This window comes from Martes martes (assembly GCF_963455335.1).
Source record: "Martes martes genome assembly, chromosome: 17".
NCBI classification, from domain to species: Eukaryota; Metazoa; Chordata; class Mammalia; order Carnivora; family Mustelidae; genus Martes; species Martes martes.
In genome coordinates this window covers 59,384,492-59,395,916 of record NC_137905.1, presented here as the reverse complement: position 1 = coordinate 59,395,916, position 11,425 = coordinate 59,384,492, and the positions used below count along the sequence as shown (strand labels likewise).

Sequence of the window (11,425 nt, the reverse complement as noted above, 5' to 3'; positions counted from 1 at the left end):
TTGAGATTTTAATTTAAATTTATTTTATGAATTGGTAATACTTTTACATGTTTCAAAATTCCAAAAATATCAAAAGATATAGAGTGAAAATTATTCCTCATCCCTTTCCCCCCAGTTCTCCTCCCCAAGAGCAACTAGTATGCCTGGTTACTTTGTACCCTTAGGGGTGTGTGTGTGTGTGTATAAGCAAAATTTTTTTACACAAATGGAAACATACTTTGCACACCTTATTACACCTTTTCATTTAACAATGTATCTTGGAGCTCTTTCCCATAAGATTACACAAAGACAGTCCCCATTTTTAAAGCTGTGTAGTTCTCCATTCCAGCATAAAACACTAACGCAGTTCCCCATGGTGGACACTAAGGTTGTTTACAAATTTTCACTTCTGAAATCAATACCACAGTGAGACCATGTTCAAACAGTCTACAACATACAAATAAATTGTTGGATTACTCCTAGCAACAGGTTTACGGAGACAAAGAGTTGTGTGTTTGTAATCTTGGATAGCAAGTAATAAATAGTACTTCACAGAGGCTGTATCAATTTATACCCTCCCTGGGAATGTATAGGAACCCTCCACTCTTTTGGATAAAAGTCAAGGCTGATAAAATGCTGGGTGGTCACACTGCTACAATCCTCCTGAAAGGAATTTAAAAGCTACATGAAGGGGCGCCTGGGTGGCTCAGTGGGTTAAGGCCTCTGCATTTGGTTCAGGTCATGATCTCAAGTGTCCTGGGATTGAGCCCCGCATCGGGCTCTCTGCTCTGCAAGGAGCCTGCTTCTCCCACCACTCTGCCTGCCTCTCTGCCTACATGTGATCTGTCAAATAAATAAATAAAATCTTTAAAAAAAAATTTTTTTAAATGAAAGCTATGTGAAATTGTCAGAGGAAAATGCTCAAAATATAGTTGAGAAGCATGTGTTACAAGAGAACTAGAAAGGATTACAATTTTCTAAACACAACAATGCCACAAATATATTTTTTGTGTGTAAAAGATCTAGTGTACACTGTATGTATACATGTGTATTTTTAAGAAAAAGTTACAGGAAAATTCACAAAATCTTAATGGTAGTGACCACCTCTGGGCAGAAGTATGAGGAATTAAATTTTACTTTTGTGCATTTTCCACGTTTGCAGTGAAGAATTTACATCACTTTTACAAACTGATAAAACCAGGTATTCTGTAGTTTATAGTAACCTCCCCTGACGAGTTTACTTGACTGTTTCAAGATATCTATATGGAAATGAGTAGGAATATTATGCCAAGAAAATGGGACCTGAAATGAGAAATAGAAAATTTGTAAAGATCTCTGTTGTCTGGAGAGGAAGGCAAGTGACAAGCTTGTTTCCACCTTACCCACTGAGGCCACTGTAACCTCAGCCTACCCAGCAAATACTGAGGCTGTGGAAACATGACCCTTCAGGAGCTGCCATTTTGGGGACCAAGGTAGAAGGAAAGCGGCAACTGCAAGCCTGGCTTCTAGAGCTGTCTAGAACCATGAAGTTACTGCTGGGTGTCCCCTTGCCAGAGGGCAATGACAGGTGGAACTCTCCCAAATCTGTACCCCACATGGCAGGCAGGAGGAATGGTCAAAAGTGGGGCTTATCCATGTTTTACAATGTCCATGGTAAAATGCTAAAATTTGGATTATTCAGAAAATTCTCGGGACGCCTGGGTGGCTCAGTGGGGTGAGCCTCTGCCTTCAGCTCAGGTCATGATCTTAGGGTCCTGGGATCGAGCCCCCACATCAGGCTCTCTGCTCAGCGGGAATTCTGCTCCCCCCCCCCCCCGTCTGCCTGCCTCTCTGCCTACTTGTGATCTCTCTCTGTTCAATAAATAAAATCTTAAAAAAAAAAAAAAAAAGTAAGTAGATTCTCTTCCTTTTCTCACACCAATTAGGAATGCGGCAAAACGGTCAAAAAAATTACTAGGAGGGGCGCCCGGGTGGCTCAGTGGGTTAAAGCCTCTGCCTTCGGCTCAGGTCATGATCCCAGGGTCCTGGGATCAAGTCCCGCATTGGGCTCCTTGCTCGGCAGGGAGCCTGCTTCCTCTTCTCTCTCTGTCTGCTTCTCTGCCCACTTGTGAACTCTGTCTGTCAAATAAATAAATAAAATATTAAAAAAAAATTACTAGGAAACATTTGTGTATAAATCTATTAATGATATCACTTATTAAAATCGAAGACATGGGATTGTTAGTAGAGCCTTCATCAATTTAGAGTCTGGAAAAAGTTGGTTGTAGTGCTGGGTATGGTTTCTCCACCTTGGCATATCTGTGGCTGGATAATTCTTTGTTGGGGGCCTGTCTTGGGCAATACAGGATGTTGAGCAGCATTCTCTACCCACTAGCTGCTAAGTGGCACCCCTCTGTTCTGCCAGTTATGATAACCAAAAAGTCTCTAGACATCACCAAATGTCTCCTGGAGGACAAATCTACCCCAATTGAGAACCTCTGGCTTAAGTAACACTGACAGTTTCAAGGCAATGGCTTTCAGTAGGAGCTGTGACACCCCCAGGGAATGTAGTAGAATCTCACGGGGGCTTTTTTGGTCATTGATCTGGCCATGAATGCAGCCGACATGTATGTGGGGGCCACATGCGCTCTAATGACTGTGACATGCAGAACAGGCCCCTGCAGACCCTGTATGTATATATGTGTGAAACAACCAGTTTGAACTGAGATCCTAAGTCAACGTCACATAACTCCTCCATGCTTAGAATTTTATACAGAATTTTCCAGAAATGCAGTGGCATTTTGTTTTGCTCCACTTTTGCAAGAGTTAGTCACCACTTAAGAAAATCACATCCCATATAGGAATGCCCGTCACAGTATTTCCATGGCCAACATTATATCCCATACACCAGATGACAACAGCCAACACCCCAGATGTCCAGGCATAATGGCCCACACAGTCACATGGAAAGATACTGCACCCACTTAGTACACGTTACTCTACCATAATTACTTTTGTTTTAATTATGCTCTACAAAAAGGGACTGTATATCGATTTTTTACAGTACACATGTGTGTCGGTTACATTACCTGTGAATTCATGTCGGAGTAATAGAGGGGACAGCAGAAAACATCTATGGTTAAAGGGGGCACTGGGCTTGACAGATTTGAGAACCATCAAACTCAGGTATTTGCAAAGCACCATTTTCTTAAGAAACCAGAGGTCACCTTCAACATTTCTACCCCCAGTCCCCCTTTCCATGAATGCACTGTGTGGACTTACCACATTTTTGTACCTGTGGTTCGAAAGTCATCCGTAGAGCTCCTCTCCTACGAGGAGTCTCTAATGTCGAATAACACGGAAGCACCCATGGGAGACTCTTCAACCCCAATAACGTGAACTGGGTTTTTCTCTTGCATGATTTCACGGATGTCGAACAGGGCAAGCGCCCGGCTCGCAGGCTGTCCTGCCTTTGTTCCGCCCCCAGGGTTCTCACTTGAGTGTGTGTGCTGATGGCGGCCAGGGTGAGAGCTCCGGCCGAAGGACTGCTCAAGCCGGCGCCGGTTCCGTCCCTGGGGCTCCTCTCTGGTATGAGTTATCTGGTGTCGGATGAGGTGCGAGCTCTGAATAAAACATTTCCCACAATGATTACACTTGAAAGGCCTGTCGCTCCGGTGAGCTCTCTCCTCTGGATTCAAAGGTGGGTCACAGCCGAGGGCTTCTGTCCATTCACGCTTCGTCAGGCCTGGAGTCTGCTCAAAGATTAACCGCTGGCGGCACTCGTAGGGCTTCTCCCCAGCATGCTTCCGCTGATGCTGGGCCAGAGAGGAGCTGTGTCTGAAGCCCTTCCCACAGTGGTTGCACTCATAGGGCCTCTCCTCCGTGTGTGTCCTCAGATGCAGGAATAGGCAAGTGGTCCGTGAGAAGGATTTCCCACACACGCTACACGTGTATGGCTTCTCTCCAGTGTGCGTGCGCTTGTGCCGGCCCAGGGATGAATTCTGGTTGAAGGCCCGCCCACAGTCCTGACATTCGTAAGGTTTCTCTCCGGTGTGAATTCTCCGGTGGACTGTAAGGTGTGTGCTATGGCAGAAAGACTTCCCGCACTCGGCACACTTATAGGGCTTGTCTCCCGTGTGGATCCGCTCATGCTGAACCAGGGAGGAGTTCTGGCTGAAGGCTTTCCCACATTCTTTGCACATATAAGGTCTTTCTCCCGTGTGAATCCTCTTGTGCACGGTGAGATGTGCGTTGTGGTTAAACGACTTCCCGCAGTCTGGACATTTGTAGGGTTTATCCTGTACCTGGCTTCGTGTGAGTTCTGTAACTGGAATGGCTTGACCAGAACTTTTGCTACAGTCACTGCTGTCACACGGCTCTTTTCCTGAGGACCCAGTACGCTGACTGATTAAGCTTGAGTTATGTTCCGAGTTTATAACCCGTGAGTCGTAAGCACCGAGATATTCTCGCCCAGAAACCTCCGGGGATGCCCTCAGGTTTGAGTTCAGGACACCATTTTCCCCAAGTCTGAGACTTTCATAGCTTTTATCTTGAATCGGTGCTTCCCCGAGGCTAAATTCCAACTGCCTCAAATTATCCTGTTCTTTCTCAGGCAACGTCACCTGGCCCTCACATTCCCAGTCTTCCCCTAATATGGTGGGACAGGGAGCATCCCTCAGGAGGCCTTCCCTTTCGGTGACACGGGACGGCTCCACCTCAGGAAGGCCACGCTCCTTGGGTGGCGCTTGGCTTTGAGGTCCAGACTCCCGGCCTAAAAGAACACCAAAGAGCTCTGAAGGAGTTAAAGGGAAAAACACAGAGAGGGTGTCAGGCCCTCCTTTCTAGCCTCCCTATTGCTGCAGAAGGGTAGATGAATGTGACACAGTCCCGACCAAGGAGACCCCAATGGATGAAATCTGGTATTCTGATAGAAGGGGACAACGTAACTGGCACTATTCTTCCTGCTTCTCTCTTCCTCTGCCTGAAGCATTGACGTGATGGCAGAGCAGCTGCAGCCATGCCACAGCCCAACGAAAAGCCAGAAGAATCAGAACCATCAGCCCTGGCATCACTGGAATGTTGAACCAGAGGCAGCAGCAGTTGCTTTGTAGAAAATAAAATGTTTCTGTTTTTGAGCTGCTCTAGCCCAGTTTTCAGAGATTTACCGAGGAACACAATCCTTTTTGCTAAGAAAACAGAAGGGTGTGGAGAACAGGTTTATAGAATATGGACATGAAAGAATAAAACGGAGAAGATGGAGGGCAAGTTCACACAACAGAAATGATCCTGTGGCGGGGCGCCTGGCTGGCTCAGTCATTAGTCCATGTAACCCTTGATCTTGGGGTTGTGAGTTCAAGCCCCATGATGGGTGTAGAGATGACTTAAAAATAACATCTTAAAGAAAGAAAAAAAGGAAAAGGAAAAAGAAATGATCCTATGGAAAGGGCATGCTCAGATGGCCGCTGAGAGGGAACATGAGAGGGAGGAAGGGGAGGGATTCTGACCACTGCAGAAGAGGCAGATGGGGAGCACAGGTGAGGAAAACAGAGAGTACAGGAGCAGCGTGCAGACCTTCTGTTCAGAAAAGAGCTAACAGGGCAGGCCTGAGGCTGCCATCCTTAGAAAGGCCAGCTTTTGAGATTGGCCCTGGGGTAGGTGTGGGAATTTGTATGTCAGGGGAGTTCCCACCACTCTAACTGATAAGAGTAGCTCACTGTGCCCAAACTGTGCCAACAGTTAGCTTTATGGTGAACAGCTGCTTTTTCCTAGAAGTCTAGCATCTTGGTCTGTGCCAGGCACAGGATGCCTATGGCCAGCTCCCAGTGAAACCATCTGGCATTGAGTGTCTAACAAGCTTCCCTGGCAGCTAAGATTTCTCATGTGTTGTCACAACTCATGGCTGGGGGAGCTAAGCATGTCGCATGTGCCCCCACTGGGAGAGAACTCTGGAGTCTTGGCTGCTTCTGGACTTCACCCCATCAGACTTTTCTTCCTGCAAACTTTCCTCTAGGTTCTTTCACTGGATCTTTGGGTGGTGCTGGGGACCCTGACACACCACCTTTTCCAACCAGCACATCTGCAGTCTCCTCCTGGGCTGCTCCCATTAGGGGTTGCCATTTGGCAGATCTCACCTGGACAGTAACCCTGGGCAATTCCTCTCTCTGCTGCCCATAGCTCAGCCCCTTGCTCCAGCTGGGAGATGACTTCAGGTTTTGGAAGCTCAGGTCCTGGAAAAAGGGAAAGAAACAGGATGTGTGAATCTGCTAAAAAGAGAGAAGGAACCAGCTCAGGATTCAGCCCTAGACTCCTGATAGGGCACGAGGACATCTCACAATAAGGTGAAAACTTTGCATTGGGACAGAAGAGTGCAGAAATCCTTCTGCTCATTTGCTCCACAGGGAGTGAGAAGGCAAGATCCCTGATTCCAAGCCCAATGTCAAGTCCTCATACCAGAGGCCCTGTGACCTATACCCCCTGAAGCGTAAGTCACTGCAGAGATCATCTGGGGAAGCAGGCCTTACCCACAGAGAGCAGATGCCCAAAGGTCTCCAGCATCACGTCACGGTACAGAGTCCTCTGAGCAGGCCCCAGCTGCCCCCATTCTTCCTGGGTGAAGTCCACCGCCACATCCCGAAAGGTCACCGGCTCCTGAAACATCACACATACTCCTGAACAGCTCAACTGTCTCCATCAGTGCTCCCAGGAAGAGGAGGAAGAATGAGGATGCAGAGGACAGACAGGCCAGTGTCCTGAGAGAGTGCATGTTCTGAGGAATGCGACTCAGGTCTCACTGGGGGCATGTGAAAGTATCCAAGCAAGATCAAAGCTAACCGGGGCACCTGGGTGGCTCAGTGGGTTAAGCCTCTGCCTTCGGCTCAGGTCATGGTCTCAGGGTCCTGGGATCAAGCCCCGCATTGGGCTCTCTGCTGAGCAGGGAGCCTGCTTCCCCCCCTCTCTCTGCCTGCCTCTCGGCCTACTTGTGATCTCGCTCTCTCTGTCAAATAAATAAATAAAATCTTAAAAAAAAAATAAGATCAAAGCTAAGCACAGCTGATCTACAACTGATCTCAGACAGGTGCAGAGACTGCTGACTTGCAGATGTGTGGGCTAAAGAAATGGCTACAGGTTTAAGCCACTAAGTTTTGGGATAGTTTGTTACACAGTAACATCTAACTGATACACTAAATAATCCTCTGATTCATTCAAAGCAAGGCTCATTATCCTCCCTGAAAAGAGGGGTTTGCAGTTGAAGTCAGTAACTCACCTACCTTCGGGGACCAGGCAGGCTCATCGGTGACTGAAGTGGGCTACTGTAAGAGCCTACTAATCTGTGAGAGTTGACAGAAGGTCACAGGTAATATGCACCCTGTCTGAATGGGCAGCTGAGACTCAGAACCAACTTATCATGGGAAAATGCAGGCCTCATATGGTCAGAACTGCCAATCTGTAGTAAGTAGCTAAAAATTTGGTCAAATTTTTAAATGAACACTTTAAATTTTTTTTTTTAAAGATTTTTTATTTATTTATTTGACAGACAGAGATCACAAGTAGGCAGAGAGACAGGCAGAGAGAGAGGAGGAAGCAGGCTCCCTGCTGAGCAGAGAGCCCAATGCGGGACTCGATCCCAGGACCCTGGGATCATGACCTGAGCCGAAGGCAGAGGCTTTAACCCACTGAGCCACCCAGGTTCCCCAATGAACACTTTAAATTTTTATAAGTTGATGCAATGTATCTAAAACACATCCCACAAGGGGTGCCTGGGTGGCTCAGTGGGTTAAAGCCTCTGCCTTCGGCTCAGGTCATGATCTCAGGGTCCTGGGATCGAGCCGCCAATCGGGCTCTCTGCTCAGCAGGGAGCCTGCTTCCCCCTCTCTCTCTGCCTGCCTCTCTGCCTACTTGTGATCTCTCTCTCTCTCTGTCAAATAAATAAATAAAATCTTTAAAATAAATAAATAAATAAGTAAGTAGGTAAGTAAGTAAATAAAAAAAAACACATCCCACAAATCAAACCCTTCCGTGGGCTGGGTGTGGCTACTGTCAAAAGCTAGGTATTTCTGGATCCGAGTTTTGACTCTGCCACTTCCTCCTTAAGAAGTATACGCAGGTTCACATTTCTACTTTGTTTCCCTGTCTACAAAGAATCATGCTTTGGGGGCTGTGATAGGGAATAAGCGCTGTAAAACACTTTCTACAGGACAACATGCAAAAGAATAAAGTTGGTCCCCTACCTCACACCATATAAAAAGTTAACTCAAAATGGATAAAAGATAAAACATAAGAGTTAAGACTATTAAACTCTTATAAGAAAACATAGTAATACATCTTCAGGATTTGGAATTGGCAAAGGATTCCTAGGTATGACAGCAAAAGCACAAGCAAGGAAAGAAAAAATAAATAAGTTGGAATTCATTAAAATTAAAAACTTTTGTCCTCCAAAGGACACTATCAAGAAAGTGGAAGAAAGGGGCGCCTGGGTGGCTCAGTGAGTTAAAGCCTCTGCCTTCGGCTCGGGTCATGATCCCAGGGTCCTGGGATTGAGCCCCGCATCGGGCTATCTGCTTGGCAGGGAGTCTGCTTCCCTTCCTCCCTCCCTCCCTCCCTCCCTCTCTCTCTCTCTGCCTACTTGTGATCTCTCTGTGTCGATTGGATAAATAAAATATAAAGAAAAAAAAAAAGAAAGTGGAAGAAAAAAAAAGTGAAAAGACATCCCCATTTGCAACAGCAAATCATACACCTGGTAAATGACTTGTATCTAGAAAATATACCTCTTACAACTCAATAATAACAACAACCCAATTAAAATGGGCAAAGGATCTAAATAAAGGATCTAAATCTAAGGATTTAGATCTAAATCTTTCTAAAGGATCTAAATCTTTCTTTTTCTAAATTTTCTTTTTCTAAATTTTCTTTTTCTAAATTTTCTAAATCTTTCTTCAGAGAAAATATAAAATATACAAACACTAAAGAAGCACATGAAAAGATGCTCAGCATCATTAGCCACCAGGGAAATGCAAATCAAAATCAGTTATAAATACCTCAATTATAAAGGGGTAGTTTCTTTTTTTATATAAAATTTTTAAAAAGATTTATTTACTTATTTATTTGACAGACATATCACAAGTAGGCAGAGAGAGTGGGAAGCAGGCTCCCCGCTGAGCAGAGAGCCCGATGCGGGGCTCAATCCCAGGACCCTGGGATCATGACCCCAGCCGAAGGCAGAGGCTTAAGTGACTAAGCCACCCAGATCATGATCTCAGGGTCATGAGATGAAGCCCTACATTGGGCTCCGTGCTCAGTGCGGAGTCTGCTGGAGATTCTTTCCCCCACCCCTGCCCCAATCATGCTCTCTCTAAAATAAATAAAATCTTGGGACACCTGGATGGCTCAGTTGTTAGGCACCTGCCCTCGGCGTAGGTCATGACCCCAGCGTCCTGGAATTGAGCCCCATGTGGGACTTCTCCCTCTCCAGATTTCCCTGCTTGTGTTCACTCTCTTACTATTTCTCTGTCATAAATAAATAAAATCTTTAAAATAAAATAAAATCTTAATACTACTACTAATAAAGGATCCTGTCAGGTCAGTTTAGCAAGAAGTACACCCATCCCAGACTCCAGGTATAAATTCCCACTTCCACTCGTTGTATTCGGAATTTGAGCCCAGGTTTTTGTTTTGTTTTGTTTTTAATTTTATTTATTTGACAGAGAAACACAGTGAGAGAGGGATCACAAGCAGAGGGAATGGGAGAGGGAGAAGCAGGCTTCCCGCCAAGCAGGGAGCCCAACGCGGGGCTCGAACCCAGGACCCCAGGATCATGACCTGAGCCGAAGGCAGCGGCTTAACGACTGAGCCACCCAGGCGCCCCGAGCCCAGTTCTATACTGAAGTCTCTTTCCCGCATTCCGACAGTTTCTGAATAAAATCTCTTTTTACTGCTTTAAGTACTCTCCAGCTGTTTTACTCTGACACTGCTCATTCCCTGTCCACCCCATCCACAGCAAAGGCAAACTAAAGCGTGGGTGCACCTCATGGCGATCTGCAAGAACGCACACCGGGAAACATGCAAAGCCAAGGTTAGCAAGAGTCTCGCTTGGCATACTAAACCGAAATCATGCAAATCCTCGTCAGCAGCAACGGGGCAGACAGTAAGTGCAGGACGGCAAAGATGTGGCGCCTCAGGAGCTATGAATTATCTTCGGTTTCTGCCGCGTGGAGACGGCACTTTACGGAGAACACAGGCAGCGGCCACTTTGTCCAGAAATGCTGGCGCTCTCAACCAGGCAGCTTCCCCGACGGCCGTGCAAGCGCCGGCCGCCCAGCGCGGCGGTTCCCCGCAGCCCCCGCGGGGACGTCGCTCCGCCCCACGGACGCGCCGCGTGGGGGCCTGTCCCTCCCCTCGGGCTGGGCCGGGGGCTCGCGAACAGGGCTCCCGGGGCGTGTTCAGGAACTGGAGCGTCCCGACGCGGCTCAGGCCCGCCGTCTGCGCGCTGCGCTGACACGAGGGACCGTCGCCTCTCAGGCAGCAGTCGCCCTCGGGCGCGGGGGAGGCTGCCGGCGGGAGCCGGGCCAGCCCTGTCCTCGGGAACGACCCCACGCGCAATCCCAGAACCGGGAAACCGGAGTAGCGGCGAGCATGCGCAGTCGCGGACCAAGGGGCCCGCGTTCGAATCCCAGCTCCACCCTTCCTAGCAGGGCCAGTCGGCGCGCCCCGGCCTGCGCCTCGGTGTCCTCCAGTGTAAAGAGGGGTAAGGCCCGGGGCCTGCTCACCGCGCGCTGGGGGCTAAGGGGTCGATACCTGCGGGAGACGCTCGGCCTGCTGCCATCGTTGTTATTATAACTGTTACCTGAAGCCACTCCGCTGGCAGCCCCGTAGCCATCGCCAGTGCTGTCGCTTCCTCTTCGGGGTTCATTCTGGACCGACAGGTCGAGCACGGGAGCCCGAAGTGGCCGTAAACCCGGGAGCAGTCCCCGCCTCAAGGACCACTCCACTCGCCACCCGCCGGACAATGGCGGCCGCACTAGTGGCGCTGCGACTACAACTCCCAGAAGACAGTGCGGCGCGCCTCAGGGCCCGACCAATGAAACCTTCGTTCGTCGAGCCTCCCACCAATGAGAGCCTTTTGGCTTCGGGCCAATGGGACGGTCCATCGGTTGGGCCTCCGACCACTGGGGGCGCTCCTGCCTCAGACCACGGCGAGGCAGTGTTGGGTCGGTGGCGGCGGCTGGCTGCGGCCGGCGGCTGTGGGCTGCGGCGCACGGCGGGGTGTTGGGCGACTGGGCGTCTCCGTGCCCCGCGGAGGGGAGCGGAAGGGCTGCCGAGGGACCCGGGTCTTGGGGGGATCGTCCTCCCAGCCTCGCCGCTGGGGGTTCGCGTCTGCGCGCGCCCCGGCGCCTCGACGGCCCTCAGGCCGGCCGCGCTCCGAGGCTTTGCTGCGGAGGCCCCGCTTGAGGGTGCCCGTCGGTCCTCGCTG

The 11,425-nt window shown here is 48.9% G+C and overlaps 1 protein-coding gene across 3 annotated transcripts; it reads right to left on the bottom strand.

Annotated features, from left to right (window-relative positions):
- ZNF8 (zinc finger protein 8) lies at positions 1 to 10,961 on the bottom strand. 3 transcript variants are annotated; one of them, XM_080828707.1, is made up of 5 exons: positions 10,799 to 10,961; positions 6,480 to 6,606; positions 6,090 to 6,185; positions 3,241 to 4,729; positions 1 to 2,097 (listed from the first exon to the last, which is right to left on the bottom strand). In XM_080828707.1, the coding sequence occupies exons 1-4, from the start codon at positions 10,862 to 10,864 to the stop codon at positions 3,288 to 3,290; spliced, it is 1,731 nt and encodes a 576-aa protein (XP_080684833.1). In that variant the 5' UTR covers positions 10,865 to 10,961; the 3' UTR covers positions 1 to 2,097; positions 3,241 to 3,287. The 3 variants fall into 3 exon arrangements, with proteins under 3 accessions (XP_080684833.1, XP_080684834.1, XP_080684832.1); XM_080828708.1 differs by having other exon boundaries at positions 3,254 to 4,729; XM_080828706.1 differs by having other exon boundaries at positions 1 to 4,729.
- Between the last annotated feature and the right edge of the window lie 464 nt (positions 10,962 to 11,425).